Here is a 17,337-nt window from a genome sequence, read left to right as displayed (position 1 = left end):
ATATATACATCGTCGGTTTTCTTTTCTTCGCTTATTTGTGTAACTCGTTACTTTGCATGCAATCAGTATTTAAATTTAAACTACTCCTTATCGATACCTTGAATTAAATTTATCTCTCAATGACGACATGTGTTTGTAAGAGTACTATATAAGTATCGATTAATCGGAATATTCATTAATTCATTGATCGAGTTAGAATAGTGTAAGTTTCGATTAAACGTTGAAAGGAAAACTTCCATCTCGCATTCACTAGAGAGCCGTATCCCTATTTCATACAAGATACGATGGAAATTGTAGCATAACCACGAAGAAAGTGATCCTTCATGAAAAAAATATGAGACGAAATTGCACGATATGATATTTTCATGGGAGCTTGCGTTTCCTAAGAGAAGAGCTTCAAGCTTTCACGTATACATTCATTTAGATAAATGAGATACGCCAGTTGCGTCTGAGGGAAGCTGGGAGGGAGAAATGAACCATCTTTTTGAAAATAACCGGGCAGCATGAGATAGTGCATGTGAGATCGGCATTGTAATTGCGGTAGGTTAGAGGAGACATTGCTCATCTCTACCACACGCATTCAGCGTTACGCACACGCACACACATGTGAGTGTCTCATCCTATTTATCTGATATGGAGAACATATTCATCTCTGGTGTACACGCAAGATGAGACGGGGATCAAGTGGAAACATCGGCCACGCGTATGGGAACACAAATCCAATTAACGCTCTTCAAGTACAAAGAGTCTTGCCCCGCCTGCTTACCTGAAAATATCAATTCCGCTGAAAGAGATTTGAAAATGAAAAGAGCACTCGAAAATACATCCTTGATATCTTTCATTATCCGAGCCAATTGTTATCGGGTAATTGGTAAAGAAATCAATAATAAATATATATATGTATATTCCTCATAACATTCTTTCCATGCAATGAAAGCCCGGATTTCCAGCTGCAGATTTCAAAACAATCTGAATCAATCTGTTTTCTCCAATTTCAAGTCCATCTGCCCATCGCAAAAGTTTGATTAGCTGACAAAATAGACTCCAATATTAAACAATATCGTTTGATCGTGCCGGTTTTCCGAAACACCCAGTACAGCCGCTCAATCGGCACAAACCGCTCTTCGGAGAACCCCCAGAGAAAATTATTTGCGCGAATCGTTCGACGTCGGTATCGATGTCGAAACGCAGCCCGCAAAAATAATCCAGCCCGGGGCAAGTAGCGTTTGTACGAGAGCGCGACGTCTCTCTTTCCAGCCCGGACAGAAATATGGTCGATCCGCCAGCTATTTTCTCTGCGGTCCGGCTAAACCGGCAGCGGCCCACAGCGGCCTCCTCTCCGGATTTCCTCCCGCTTTTGCGAGCGCAACGCGTCCCGCGGCACGAAGATCCCGGAAACGCGCGCAAGCGCGCGCTATTAATTACGGCGTATCCAATTATTCTTCGTTACGCGAACGACATATCGGCCACTGTGATACCCATTTTATTATATATATATCGTGTCGAAGCCCATTGCGCGCATTCACCGCGCGATGCACACCTCTTGTGTGTCGCGAGAGTGATTTCACCACCGTATAACAATTAAACAACAATACTAATGCCGCAACAATGGACGCGATAACGAGGGGCAGCGTGGAATAACGTGCGACGCGTTCTCGCATATATGTGCTGGTTGTCACACATGCTGCACGGGAAGACTTATGGAATAGACTCGAAACGCCGATGCAGTAGCCGGGATCCGAGTAAGCGCGTCCCCGAGATAAATCTTATACTTTACTTCCGCCGTACGGTGTGAGCATTTTTCAGAGTGTCCTTCCCGTTTCTCCTCTCGTTCGTACGTATCCCGTTTCGTTCTGTGCACGATCCTTACCGCGATCCCGTTGGCTTACCGTAGAGGGATGCTCTCTCTCTCTCCGTATTTACGTTATTACCCTGCACCCTTGTATGCGTGGCTCAAACCGAACTGTCGCCGCAAACTTGTTAATTGCGGACGTCTGTCTGATCAACGGACGGCATAATGTCGAGTCATTGAGATGCGCAACGGCGTTAGATGGTAATCCAGTCGCGTAGGCGACGTCGAAACAAGACCACTTCACAGTCGTGACTAAGCAGAGTCGAGGGTGAAGGCCGGGTACGTCGATTACTTCATTAATTAGCCTGGCCGAAGGTGCTCCGGTATTTCTCTATCTCTCTTTCTCTCTATCTCTCTCTCTCTCTCCCCTCTCTTTCCCTTTTCCTCTACACTCCCTTTCTGTACGCTCGGATTCGCATCGGCTAATCTACCCCCGTGGGATTGCGTCGACACCCGTGCGGCTTCCGGACGGATTTTTTGCCGGAAACGCCACGACGCGTCATCTTACTTGCCGCGCGCGGATCTTCTTGTCGGGTCCAGGCTTCGGGAAATGTTTTGCGACTCTCGGCGGATAATCGGTTTTCCGTGCTCGTCCACTGATGCGTTTCGTTCAATATGTGTGTGTGTGTGTGTGTGTGTGTGTGTGTGAGCGCGCGCGCGCAGCCCTTTTTCGCTATAAACGGCGCCTTTAGCTATATAGGTAGGTGTAAAATTATGTTTTTTGTCCCGTTCTTTCATGCGAAATTTTGCGATAGCAAACGAATCATTTAATTAAATCGTGACAAATGTATCCTAAACATCGGAAGTATCTAAATATCGTAAATATGTCTTTGTGCAATATGTGCTCTAACCTGTGACAACAGTTTTTAAATACAGAAATCTTTTAAACGTTTCTTAAGTTTCTTGGTTGAGAAATTCGTAATATTAGCATATAATGTCTCTCTCACATAATTAAAGCTTTAACGTTTAATAGAACATTAAGGAATAAAGGATAAATTAACACTTCGCCATCGATTGTGAAACTAATCCCCCAAATTAAAAAATCGCCTTTGTCGGTCGACCTCTCTGCGACACGATTCGCAAGCTCGAGACATCTAACGGATTTAAAGCTTTTGCGGCGGGATTAAAGGTTACCCGAGGGTTAAGGGTCGGGTCGAATAGTAGAGCCGAGTTCTACCCTCGTTGCATTAATTCAACACGACTGCCTTGGATACTACTGCGCCATACATGTATCCGTAAAATCCTGTACGTGTGTACACATATGTATGCGTGCACGTGTATATGTATTATTTTATTTTGTACAATTCTTAGATGATAAATCTAATGTGGTTTTAACGCTTCGCTTACCCGCCTTATAAATTGCATCCTCGTAATAGTGACGGGAATCTTTCCATCACTTTAAGCACGCGAAAAGATTCATCGTGTTTTCCATCATCCCTCTGTTCTTTATTTCGGTAATTAAATCTCTCTTCTGCATTGTGTGTGTCTACGATCAAAGCTCTAGCTGCCTACGGATATCCATTAAAGAAATAATGAAACACTTTTAATCTACTTAATTTACGGAAATTAAAACAAAGAGATGTTCTCTTCGTGAAACAGTGATATTTATTCGTCACTACAAATTCGAAAACATCACGACGTGCCGCATACATTGTACGCATTGTGCGTTTTTATGAAACCTTTCTTATCCTAGAAATATCTAAATATCTAAATATCTAAATGCAAGAAGAATTCTAATTTATTTTCCGTAATCTTTTCCTATGTTAAAATTCGTATTGCAGTTAAAATAATGTGATGTTACTTTTCGAGACTATTGCATTACCAAAATTTAAAATATCAGATAGAGAGATTTGCGATGATAAATTATGTCACTTTGACGTGGCGAATAAAAATTCTTGCTCCAGCAACATGCGAAACATTGCTTCAGCTTTTTCCGCGTGCATGTTTATCCCGATAATCGTGTCGCGTCGCGTTGCGTCGCGCCGTCCTCCGTCGTTTATCCTCGAAAGCTGCTGCAATCTGGATCGAAGTCCTCTTGCAGAAACGCGCGAGCTCGAGCAGCAATCCTTCTTGCCGAACTGACGGGTGGACGTACGAGAGAGAGAGAGAGAGAGAGAGAGATTTTCTCACCCCGGCTGTTTTCTTACCCCGATCATGTTCAACGTCTCTCCCTTTTTCCACGTGCAGAGACGGGAGTACGGTCCGGTCAGGATTCGGGAAAAAACCGGGTTCATTGCGACCAACGCTCGTACTCATGACTTATCCAGTCGCGAATTGCCTCCGCGAAGATGGGAGCCGATCTAATTTCATGCGCGACCCCGATGAAGAAACTCAGGGCTCTTCTATCTTCGAGTGATGGCTCGAGCTGACTGTATCTGACCGATCTCCGTTTCTATCGATCCCTCTTAACACCGACTGCCACTTTCCATATGGTGTTTTTTTTTTTCGACCGTCAAGGAGCAATTACAAAATTTACGAGATTCTTTCAAGTATTTTCGATAAAACGCTTTTCCAAAAATTCACAAATCGTATCTGATATGTTATTTAATCGTTTCATAATTACTTGCTTGATATTTTCATATTAATAATTACAAAAAGAAACGAACGTCTAAGTGCCGCGTTACAAAGATCGGATCTTTTCCGTCACATTTTAAAAAAGACTCTTGTTCGACGAAAAATATTCCACCGCGTACGTGCCTCTTCGGCGGGGAAAGACAAATTGTCTTATGCATCGCTCTGCTCGGTTTAAATTCACCACTATGCATCCCGTCCATGAAAAGTTTCCTTTTGTCGCTTAACTTTTACTCTCCTCGTAGTTCTTAACTATAATGTTCAGATAATAATGGGATAGTAATATGGCTATAAAACGAAAATTGATACGGGTTCGAGACACTCGTCTTTTCTCCGCTTTTATTCGCGGATTCTGCAATTGCACTCGCTATGACTGTTATTCCGTTATTGAGTTATAAAGTAAACGAATTTTTCCGAGTGTCATTCCGCGAACTGTATTTTGTAACACAACCAAGCGGTATCTTCCCCCCCCCCCACAGAATATTATTTGTTTCGTTTACGAAAGCATTCGTAAAAATTTGTAAATATCATATTTCGCGTGTGACAGAAAAAACGAAGGAAACAAAGAGAGAAAAAGTTTCGCAATCAGCACTGCAATTTCTCCGTAGAAATATTCCGATAATTTTTGTCGTTACACACCGCATGTGCGTTTCCGCACGTTTCCCTCGTATTGTGCAATTTTTAAAGTAATTGCGAAACGTGCATTTGGACGTAATGGTCGAAAATATTTCATGATAATATCAGTCGTACATTCGCATATCACGCTTTTCTAACGATTCGGCTGTGTTTGAAAATTTCAAGTGGCGCTTATCGATAATTGTACCAATTGTAATTAGAACGTGTGTTCTCTCTTCCTTTGCTCGCTTCGAATATAATGCTGTTTGTGCGGAAGGGTGGCGCGGATCGGTAAAATTTATTCCACGTAATCCGTCATGTCTGCATTTATCCGTCATTAATTCAGCTGCGATTTTAATCGACAAAATAGCCGCCCCCGCTCTCACGGCTTGCACGGTGTTTATATTATCGATTTGGCAAAACGCCCACGAACGCCACCAACCAGAGGATGAATGCGGTTCACTCATGTCTACGCGGATGATGCGATTGATAACTGTAGCCGTCTCATCTGTCTAAATCGATAAACTAAGGAACGTAGATCATTAAAGCGAGACTGTACAAAATTTCGGAAAATCCACAGGTAAATTATAATTATAATATTATATAATCATACATAAACATATGAAAGATTTAGATTTTTCTTTTAAGCTTCGGTTCCATTAAAAGCATCATCAATGTTTCTCGTAATAGATATATTTTTTATTGCCATTTCTAATCCTTTTAATAAAATTCTTTTTACATTACATTTTAATTTTTATAAAGGAAACAGTTTTCCTTTCTTGAACTATTTTTCGAAAATATTAAATTTTAATTTAGCAGAATTATTTTAATACTGCTAAAACTGTTGCAAATCTTCATTAACCTTTTTATACCTTTCCATGGATTACTAAAAAGAGATCTCGAAAATCTTATAAAAGCAGCTTTTCCCGAATGCACACATAAATAGGCTCTTTGAAGAGTCAAATAAATTTTTCATTTCCTTTTGTAGCTAAGCTGTTAGCAACTGCTGTTAATTCCGCTGATCGCCAACGAACACGAAACGAATTAACATCGCTATTATTTCGCCTTAGGGAATTTTATGATATTTTCCGCCATTGTGTAATGACGGTTTAATCCGCACAGGATCACGTGCGCGGTTGTCACATACAGGTTCAAACTTCATCCAAATAACTGCTTTGTATTTTTTTCGAAATTTCAAATCATCCATCGTCAAAGGAGCAATGCCGGAAGTGCAATGTCGGCGCCAGGGTTTTTCGTTATAATTATATCTTTACTCGCCAACTGAAAGAACATGTTTGCTGCATAAATTTAACAGCACTCAGAAATTCATATTCCATTTGCGCGCACGATGTTTAATCCGCTTCATTCTATCAAAAATGCGCTCTCAGAAGCACCGTATTAAATGTTTATTGTTCGACTACTCAAAGGTTACTCATGTAGTCGTATAGCTAGTTTCACGAGGTTATCCTAGCTGCAGCAGCAGCAACAGAAGCAGTAGTAAAGAGGGTAGGCTAAAACCGGAGTCTAGTTTCGTTCGGTAGCGGCCGCCGCCCCGTCCTGGTAGATGCCCATCCCTTGTGAATATTTTAGGAAGTACGCGCACGAATCCCTTCTTACCCCTCGCTATATTATATCGAGCTCGAAGTCTCCGACTAAGAGCCAGACGAGCGTGTAGACCCGGGCAGATACATCCGCGATTAAATACGCCGTGGTGTGTACGCGCGCTCCTGGGAGACCCGCTTTCGCGAGAGAACGCGAAAATTATAGAGAAGAACCGGAAGTGCCGTTCCGGCAAGAACGCACATCACGCGCCCACAAGCTCTCTGCCTTCCGGGCAAACTTGTGTGGTTTGCATCACGAGATTTTTGTTTGCGTCTGCGAGAGTTGCTAACGTGCAAATCTCAAAGTCGAGATTATTATCGATTAACGAAAACAAGCTGCGAGATCATTTATATGTATATCTCGATTAAATTCTTTTTCATGAGTTGCACTAAAACACAGAGAATTTAAGGTCAAGTCTGTCAATGAAATTTCAGGATTAACCCCGCAATTATAATTCTATTGAATTATATACTCTATAATTCGATTAAATTATATACTCTGTAATTACGATGCTCGTGCTTGCTTTTGTTAATTACGATAGTGATATATAGATCGGATGTGCGCTCTACAATGAAACAATGGTGGGTTGTCTTTCTGCACCTAAACTTGACGCGTTCCGCGGATTCGAAGTGTACGTAACTTACATAGTTTCATCCGGCACGTCATGTTCGGTGGCCAACCGCAAATCCTCCAGTGCGAACTGGTACTCTTTGAGCGCCATAAAGATCTCGGCTCTTCCTAGTAGCGCCAGAGGCAATGCCAGACTCTGATCAAGCGTCATGTTTTTACCTGAAACAGATATCTTTATATATATGTGTTATACGATTTAGAAAAATATCGTTATTCCGGCTCGAGCTCCGCTCGTGTGCATCGATTACCGACGAGCGAAAAATTTATCGATGCAGAATCAACATAAAAATGCGGAAATCTTTCGCCCGATTGATACATATTAGCAAGATGCGATAAGCGGCACAAGCGTGAATAAAGTATTTATTCCAGTTGGATCTGGAATGGAGTAATCCTATGGTCGGACTTGCCGATGTATATTATATTTTAAGATCAATAAAATATATAGAATATATTCCTATGATTAGTAAACACTAAAAGATGACGTACATAACGTAGGTGTGCCAAGGGAAAATTATTAATTACTTATCGTAAATCATCGTTTTAACATAACAGTTTAATTAATTAGTTACTGATAATCAAGTAACTAATTGCATCATATTATATAGTAATAATAATTATGTAGCGATTAAATATTTGCATAACACCAAATCCTACTTATTAAAACAATATAATTACATTATTTAGGGTTACAAAATTAAATATCTACTCATTCATACAGAGTGACTCGTTTGAATAATTACCAACGTATTTATTCCAAATTAAGATGCCGATTATTAAATAAGCTCCAGTATAAGTCTCAAAAGATAATACATTGATGTATCCATCATTATCAAGAAAAATCTGTGAGATTAAACAAGATAATGATAACACGTAGTTTCAACAAAAATGTGATAAACACCTTTACAGGTTCCAATATTGATCGGCAAAATCGACTGCTATTAACGTTCTACTATATTAGTTAGCGACCTGATTGAGGAGCACGCAGAACGGCCTGACTGAACAGCAAAAGAGCCTTTTCGTATTGGCCGATGGCGATGTGCTGGTATCCTTCGAGTCGCCTGCGCTTGGAGATCTCCGCATCCTTGTCCCTGTAAAGGGGCTTCACCTTTGCGAGCGTGCCGACCACGACGTCCCTTATTCTCGCGTCGGTGAAAACCGCCCTCACCCGCTCCTCGTCGTCATCGATCCGACTGAATGTCCTCGATGTCCAGGTATCGCCCGCGGTTTGAGTCACGAAGTCGCTGAAATCGTGGAAGAAGCCTTTCTTCCCGGAGCGCAGGGTCTCCGACGAGCAGAGAGTTCTGTAAAATTCATCGTGGTCTTGCATTCTTGCGCGCGGACGGATGCACGCGTGCTACCGTTCTGAAGAAACCCTTTGTGCCGCGTTCTTTCCCCTCGGCTTCGACTGCGCCTCCCTTAATGAGATTCCCGTGTACAAGCGAATTCACCTTTAGACGGCCGAATATACGCCCCGTCCGTTTTTATATCGCGAATCAGCCACTGTCGTGGTTCGCAGTTCGCGTGTATCGCTCCGTCAGCTCCGTCAGTTCGGTTATTACGATCGCGCCTCGCTTACTTGTTTTCTTCTTTTTATACTTTTCCTCTCTCAAAGGTACTAAAGCTATTTTCTGCTACTTATTATTAAAAACATTCTTTATTCCGTTCTTCTGCATCATACAGCCTGAGACAGCAGGGTCTTCTGAGATACGAGATGAATCGCTGTTCCGTTCTTTTTGTTTGAGTTTACTTCTGTTATTATGCTCTTGGCTCAATGTGCATGTCTCTCACACATACATATACAGTTCCTTTAACATTCTTAACTAATTATATTTTGATGAAATCTTGGGTATTTCTGCTCGTAAAAGGAGACTGCCTCCGGAATACAATCAATTTTCTTCTCTCCCTGTTTCCGTACACGCCACGTTTCTCGATGTACCAACTAGAAGTCTGCCTCGTTACCCCCGTTGCTGCATCGTCGCGTTTCTCCCGACCGATGCTTTTGAATATTACAGAAGTTGGGTGTTTCGGTATTTTGTATCCGCTGTTACCGTCAAACGCGCAACCTCGTTTCGCGAATGCGGAATTAAGAATAACCGGGCCGACGACGCAATTCAGTCAGGAGCACTGACCGGGATATTAAGGAGCTGCGTCAAAATATTTTGTACTGCAGGAATTTCGTTAAGTTCGTACGGTAATTTCATACAGCTCCGCAAACTTTCTTCCGGCTAGAAACGCACGAGTCCGAAAAAAGACGTCCCGCTGCACTGAATCATAAAAACCCGAGGTCCGACGCACAGGCGGATCCCTGTTCTCTCGTGTCGAGTCCACGGAATTAAACGACTCTATTCGCTCGTGAGAAATAGCCACTCGGGAATCCTCTATCAGGGGGCAGCGAGACCCGAATTTAAAAACTTTGTCCGCTGAGCGAGTCTTCCTTCGCAAATTGGACGCTACTGGAATCTCCGATGAACACTGTATCCGATTCAATCTACCCGTTATTTTTTATTATTCTCTATTACGTGTGCTTGCATTTGTACCTGCGTTCGTCTCGTCAAATGTGTAAAAGTACCAAACGGACATGTAATCCGAGATCTGAAATCGTCCACACGAAAATTGTAAAAATCGATGTTTATTTCAATAGAGGTACAGATATTCAGTTGCACTGTAAATTAACCATCAAAAACGCATTCACGGCAATTGATCCGGGGCACACTTTACATATTATTAACATGTATGTATAAATACAAAACATATTTATCGAGTCAATACTTTTATTCAGAATTGTGCCAGTTTTAAATCTCTGCTTTAAATAGTACCGTCCAACGCACTATATAAACGTTCAGGTAATGTTCACTTCTGTGGCTCGTTTACCTCCCTTTTATGCAAACTTTTCACTTCTCCTCTGCCGCGTTGCATCCCGATTTCCTCTCGATTCCTTCTCAGAATCGAACGGACGTAGATATCCGAGCGCATACGGAACGACTGAAACGGATTACCGCGGCGGCGTACCGTCCTCCCCTCGACGAGTAAAACTTTAAAGATCCTCAGCCACTCTCATTCACTGCGGAAACCGCAGTACCCAGGGATTCCTCACGCTTCTCGCGCCGGCTCGATGCTTTATAAGGGGTTTACTTTATAGACACGAACGAGGTATTAGGACGAAAGACCGGTATTAGACTGACGACGCCGGTAGAATGCGGACGGGAGGGAGGGACAAATATATATGGACAGAGGAACGAGGACAGAATGTGTTTTACGAACGTGGAAAAGACCTCCCTCTCTTCTTACTCCGTCTAGAATAGCTAGAGAAATAATTTTAGACACGATCTATTCCCGTCTGAACTGGACGCGCGAGGCATACTCTTCTCATTGGCAGAGTCCTCTGGCATCGTACATTCGCAAGCGACGGGCGATCGTGCAAACCCCACGAAAATTTCTCATCGATAACGATATCCCCGATATTACAGACTTTTCGACCGTCCTCCACCTTTCTATCTTTATTTCTCTTTTTTTCCACCGACCTTCTCCCCGATCTTACCGTCGCGCCTCTTGAGTCGACGCGCGGAAATCCTACCTCCCCCGATATCCACGCCCGTCACTGCCCATTCCACCACACAAAGCCCCATTATAGCCAAGAAAATTTATCGCCGAACGTCCTTGATCTTCCTTTTCCTTGCTCCTGCTGCTGCTCACGGCGGAAAATACCTGGATTCGAGTAACTCGTAAATCGAACTAGCCGAGTAATAAAGTCGTACCGTGACGTTGCTCGTACATGGCAGAGAGAGAGAGAGAGAGAGAGAGAGAGACTCCGCTCGAAGTTTCCACACCTTGCGACTTTTTGCTGTTGCGCACCAAGCAAAATCCTCGGGCTCTCATGTGCAAGGTGTTCTTGGGTGGCTCCACTTCGATCACTTACGATTAATAGAGAGGCAAATTCGACTTTGTCTTGCCAGAAAATCTTAATTGCGTGGATCACGTCAGTTACATAGTGTTGTAATTACGCAATTCGCTGGATATTCTGTTTCTCGATTTTTATACGAAATACAAATTCGCAAAGAATATATAAGAAACTAAGATTTGTTAAGGAAAAGTTCATGTTTTGGCGAAAAAAATTTGTAACTGACAAGATGGTTCCGTTAAGGTGATGTAGTCTGCAATATTCTTCAATTAATTCTTCATTACTTCCCTGTGACACATTACTTAATGTGGGCGGTATTTTGCGGGCACGTTTTAGAACGAAGTCTGCGATCGGGCCACCTGGCTCGAGAGAATACGTACACGACTCCGACGTTTCCCACCCTCGAAAACGTAAAGTATCGATGCCGCTTTTCTGATGAAATATCGACACTTGACTTCTTCGAGTAAATGGAACCTTTCGCGCAGTAACGTCATATGAAATTCCCGAGGGAGGAGGCCATCGCGCGCACGGTATCGCCGCAGTTGTATCGATTTAACGTCTGACCACGTATATCCTCCGTTAGTCGTCATATGCGTGTCAGGTGACCCCACGCCTTATCTATTCGTAATCCGGCTCATATTTTTCTCTAGACTCTTACAAAGTTTTTAGTATTGTTGTCACGAGATTCTTCCCTGTTACAAGAGTGCCGTGAAAATTTTGTAGGATACTCGCCAAACCCTGGCGTCCACACACACATTAAATTTATCAGATACAAGATTTTGCGCTCCTGCCGCATTACTTTATAGTGAAAACTTCTTGATCATCTAGTCCAATCAACTTCCTTCAAATATCATCGCATATAATACAAGTTTCATTAGATACTACATAAATGTTTGCAAACGTCGATCACGATATTTCCATGGACCATGTCGAATCCCTTTATTTTTCCCAGTTTGTAACGTAACGCAGACCCTTTTCACCGAGCGGTTCAACCAAACTCCGATAGGCGCATTAAATTCTGCGGGTAATCCCCCTTTTTTTTGAAACACTGGTTCTCGTGCACGGCAGCCGTTTGTCGTGCGTAATTTTCTCGGTGGGAACGTTCGCTGACAACGTATCTTACCGACGGTTCGCGATAATCGGGCCGATTTATGAGCTAAGATGGGAAGTTATCGCGGTACTAGCGAAGCAAAACGTTGGCAGCTTTATCGGTCTCGAATGCTCTCTCGTTACTGCGTGCAGCAGCAACCCTTCGGGTAGATTTACCCGCTCGCCCTATGCCACTAGTAATTAATAGATTTGTCAGAGCTCGTACCATATTTATTGCGAGGCACGGTAATATCGCTATCACGCGTTAAGCAGAACGTTCGCGTGCAATACGCGCACAATATGAAGCCCCGACGTAATCCGTAGTTAAGTTCCCGACGGCCATTTAATTCGTATAGACGCTAAATGCCATTCTTTTTTGTCGGCTACGGTAAGCCGTTTCGCGTGTTAGGGCAGAAAGACGCGGTTGATTCGCGTAATTCGAGCAAATTGCACAATAATGCCGGCGAAATATTCGCCGAGGGATCTTAATGGTATTTTTATCGACTTTTCTCCCAGCGCTGCAGCGACGGGCCTTCGTGCGGCTGTTTTAAAATGTCTGCTGCAACGAAGGAGAAGTTGTTCTACCTTTTCGTCTTTCTGACTGTAACGTGTACTGTAGCGATATATCTGTGCATTTCTTTCAATAAAACTTGCAAAAATGCTGGAATTAATTATTGAAGAATTTATTTTCCGTGCGTGCACCGCGTTTCTCTTGACCACAGCCGTATAAGGGCGCGAAATTACCATCGCACCTTGTTCGACGAAATATCTCACTTCGGCTCTGCGCATTCTGCGCCACCGGCCACGTGTCATTAAATGCAAATTTCACAGCAGGCCAACTGGAGACCAAAGTTTAAACCGCATTTAGTGAGGCGTTCTTGCCAATTACGAGGAAAATTGATATATTTCCGGAAGTAGTAACACATGATTTTCACACTGGATATTGGAATCCATCGCAAATCCCGCATTTACAACTGCAATCGTGCTTCGCGCTGTTCATGTATATTCGATGGATATTAAGCAAGATATAACAGAGAATATTTTACCGTGAAAAATGTTTTCGTTCAAGAAAATTATATCATCGACCGGTTAACGACGTTATCGGCTGTCTCGGTTCTCGTGAGCTCTAAGTCAATCTTTATTAGCCGATTTCCAATGTGATTGCGTCCAAGCGGAGAGTTATCGGATCAATTCCCGCTTATGTCAACGTATTAAATATTAGTCGTCTTCAGTGACGCGCAATCTGATCTCTAAACATGTGACATCGAATGGAACGTATCGAATAGTTCGTACACCAGACGTCATAAATTGTTTCGTATTAATAGAGGGAGATGAACACTTCAGCGAAAATGAAACGTTTCTAAGTAATATTATAGTTCTTCGTGATAAAGATGTGTCAACGCTGTCACAGAGTAATTTGAGGTGATAAATATTTTTTGATACAAATTTTTAATCTATTCCTTTAACAGGAATAAAAGCTTCCTGTACATTAGATGATCGTCCAATGAATTTGATCTCAACTCATTTTCAAAATTTCTGCACTTTTTTCACCTTTTTCTTCCTTAACATGATAGAGTTTTTATGACGCCTAGTGTACATCCGTCGGCGCGTTTTATCGCTTTCGTAGAGCACTCGCGTCTCTTTCGCAATTTCTTTTTATCAATTTACCGCCCGTCGTATACCCGGAGCGATCGACTGATATCGTATGCGCGGGTGTTACATTAGCTCACACGACCTTCTTGACTGAACGTGACCGGAGCGTGCGCGTAATGAAGCGTTCGCTTCTGTAAAATTCGTCGTGCGCAAGCGGATTTTTTACCATCGCGGCACTTGCGTGCAAGCGGATTTTTATTCTTTATGTCTTCCGATAAGTTGCAGATTCTTTTTCGACAATTTCTAATGCGTCAGCTAGCAGAGTCATCAATCTCGTCGCGAGCCAGCTGGAGAATCTGCTTCTTTCGAAACACTAGATAAGCCAACGAGCACGAAAAATGCGATAAAATGCTAAATCTACGCATAAAATTGCTAACGTACGTCAACTTTTTTTATTACTCTATATCCCGTCTATATCATACTCTATATCATAAGCTGTATATATCTAAGCAAGTTGTATTTTGTATTGAGCTTTTTTCGATTATAACAGTCTCCGGAAATCGTTTTATTTTAAATTTAATTTTTATTGCAGAAATTATATAAAGAATGACACGCGTTAACGATATCTTTCATATTTCAATCCGCTGAACCAGAAGCAATTTGTTCCAGTGATTCAATGAGCCTATTTATTTATGTTCTAAAATGTACACCTAATTAAAATTGTACTATTATGTTTTACATGCCCATTTCGCTGAGTAAAAATATCTCGAAGGAAAGCTGTTGATCCAACAAGGTAAAACATCATCTGCGTAATTATTTGAATGCATCTCGTTCAAATCGTACTCCGGTCTGCTGCACAGCGACGGTTTTCAAGCTTCAGACGGAGATCTCCCTGTGTAATCCGGACTAACCGTGGCCAGTTCCGGACCGAAACCGTCGCGTCTCCGTAAACTAGTTTATGCCGAGAACCGCGCAATAAATTATCGTGAACGGCCCCTCGGGGACCGTTTTTCGCGATGTATTATACGCTGGACACGCGCGCGGAAAGCACTTTACGCAAATGAGAAGAAAACGTACTTCTCTCTCTTTCTTTGCCGTGAAGACGGAAATCGATCTTCGAATCTCGGGCTCCATTTTCGTTCCGCTTTATAATAGATCGGTAGATCGAACGCGGCATGATGCATCGCGCAAATACAAAATGCTTCATTCCTATTTAAATGCAGCCTTCTCTAAGGAAGGAAAAGAAAAAGGGAGAGAGAGAAACGAAAGAGTTAGTCGAATTTTATTTATCTCTCACTACTCGATATAAAGGAATTTAATTCCCAGAGCGGAGTAAGTAGACCTCCATTAATCTATCGATTGTCTTCGAAGGTCTGGCCATCTTCCCGAGCAGTCGATGTATTTATTTACCGCCCCCGTTTAATGGAAATGCGGAACGCGTTACGCGAACAATCTTTCATCCCCTTCCGTATACGGACGAGAGTAAAATATAGCGGCGACCGCCGGAATGTAATCGTCCATGACACGATTACCCGCAGAAATCTTGCCGAATCATCAGGTGGTTCGCCGAACGACCGCGGCCAGGACTGCGCAGTTTGCGCGCGTGTTTGTCGCCGTAAGCCTAATTGTAACCCGGTTAATTACAGCGTTTATTTGCGCCCACCCGCCCGCCCGCTCGCCCTCCCGCTCAGCCACGCGAGTCACCCCGCTATCGCTCGCGTTTCGCCCAAAGATCGGTAATCGTTTATCACATTCCGCGCAGGGACTTGATTAAGCCAGGCCGACCGATAATGATATTGAATGTACGATGAACCGTCATCAATTGTCGGCGCGAGTTGCGAAATGCGTCGCTCTACGATCGGTAGCGTTAATGAAGTCAATTAAGCGGCAGAGACGGAGGGGGAGAGAGACGGCTGCGTTCCGCAACGGGAAAATCTTCGCCGAAGCGCCTGTCATGTGCATCGACTCTACCCGGTCACAGATTTAGCGAGATGATTCGATCGATCAAATCCCTTTCCGTTACTGCTACATGCGACCATCCCAACGACGTGTCCGCGCTGCATCTCTCTCTTCCGCTCGCCCACTCTCGCGTTCCCTTTGCGTCCCGCTCTGCCGCCCTTCCGCCCCCTTTTGCTTGCAAAGCGCACGCCGGGCAATCTCATAAAGATGAAAGCGATTTCTCGATGTTAGCGTTTTAATTTAATCCTCTTACGCGCGGAAAGCGGCGAGCAAAAATGTTTTGTGGAACGTCTTCCAACTTTCTCGTTTCGTTCTCTCTTTGTCGAGAGACTTCCAAGAGATACCGCTCGCTCGACGCGTCTCTCTGATTGCTGCTAGTCCGATCCTGTTTGATTGTTAATTGAAAATTTCACGATACATGACGTTCCGTAATTAATCGATAAGAGTTTCTTAGCCCCTCAGTTAATCCATTCGTTGTTAAAAATATATCTGTGTATATATTAACAATGTATATATACATGAAAACGTGAGGAAATAGGGAGAATGGAACGAAAGCTTAGTCACTAATCGAATTCGCGCGTAACTATTTAACGAGCGTTCGCTATCTCATCTCGGCAGTATTTCCTGGACCGCGAGGGTAGAAAAAAAGAAAACGTGCAATGGACGACGAGTCGCAGTCCAAATATTAGCCTTCTTATCGCGAGTCAATGACGTCGAGAATAATATCTCCGCTATGCGTTCCGCATCTGCCGTTCATCTCTCGTGCCGCCGGGAAACTCCATTCCGTTCGCTATCCCGTAACGGGGAACGAAGTTATGGAAGTTCGCGGACGCGCGCGGCTAAAGTAGCGGTTGTGCAGCTCGAGCTGTGTCGCGCGGCGCCGCGCTCAGAGAGATTGTCGCACCATCGTCGTCTCCGAACACCATAAGGCGGCGGCGAGTTGCTATTATCTTCGCGAGCGAGATCGATAATCCGCCCCGTGCTCGCAAAGACACACGGATCCGAGCTTCCGTGCAATCTAATTAGTCGGGCGACGACGCCGGTGTGGCGAATGTCGCTCAATACAATTGCGACCGACGATTGGAAATGATATTTGCTTATTACTCGCGCTCGTCTTAACCCTCGGAGAGTTAAGGCTGCCTGAATGCAACCATACTTCCTACGCCCCACAGCGAATTAAGGGAAATCATTTTCTCGTAATTCCGTTATTTTGTACGTGATTTTTCGTTGCACAAATATTTGATGTTCAATACGTGAAATTGGGACAAAGTAAAGCCCTCATCATGAATGCTCTTTGTTTCTCCATCAGGGTATCTTCTGCATTTTTATGTGGAGTTATTTTAATGAAATAATGGTACTAACGCGGAACTCTGATTTTTATAGAAATACGGATTCAAGTAATTTTGTACATTTCATGCTCCGTCGATTCATGTATTTTATTCACAGCAGACTCGGCTGTTTTTAATATTTTAAGCTCGTCTTCGCAATTGCCTTAACGACGTGTTACGTTTCCTTTCTCCGTTTCCTC

General features: G+C 43.2%; 1 protein-coding gene across 2 annotated transcripts in view; it reads right to left on the bottom strand.

Annotated features, from left to right (window-relative positions):
* LOC105287882 (SET and MYND domain-containing protein 4) overlaps positions 1-17,337 on the bottom strand; it is a 101,785-nt gene that overhangs the window by 24,625 nt on the left and 59,823 nt on the right. The window contains exons 1-2 of one of the 2 annotated variants that reach the window (XM_011353742.3): positions 8,237-10,584; positions 7,285-7,429 (exon numbers count right to left, since the gene is read on the bottom strand). In XM_011353742.3, coding sequence (XP_011352044.2) covers positions 7,285-7,429; positions 8,237-8,597 — 506 coding nt within the window. In that variant the 5' untranslated portion in view covers positions 8,598-10,584. Of the gene's footprint in view, positions 1-7,284; positions 7,430-8,236; positions 10,585-17,337 lie in introns of those variants that run through there. The other variant, XM_011353744.2, reaches the window with a different exon arrangement.

The sequence above is a fragment of the Ooceraea biroi genome, chromosome 8 (assembly GCF_003672135.1).
Source record: "Ooceraea biroi isolate clonal line C1 chromosome 8, Obir_v5.4, whole genome shotgun sequence".
In the NCBI taxonomy this organism is placed as follows: Eukaryota; Metazoa; Arthropoda; class Insecta; order Hymenoptera; family Formicidae; genus Ooceraea; species Ooceraea biroi.
This window is presented reverse-complemented; position numbering and strand designations above follow the sequence as displayed.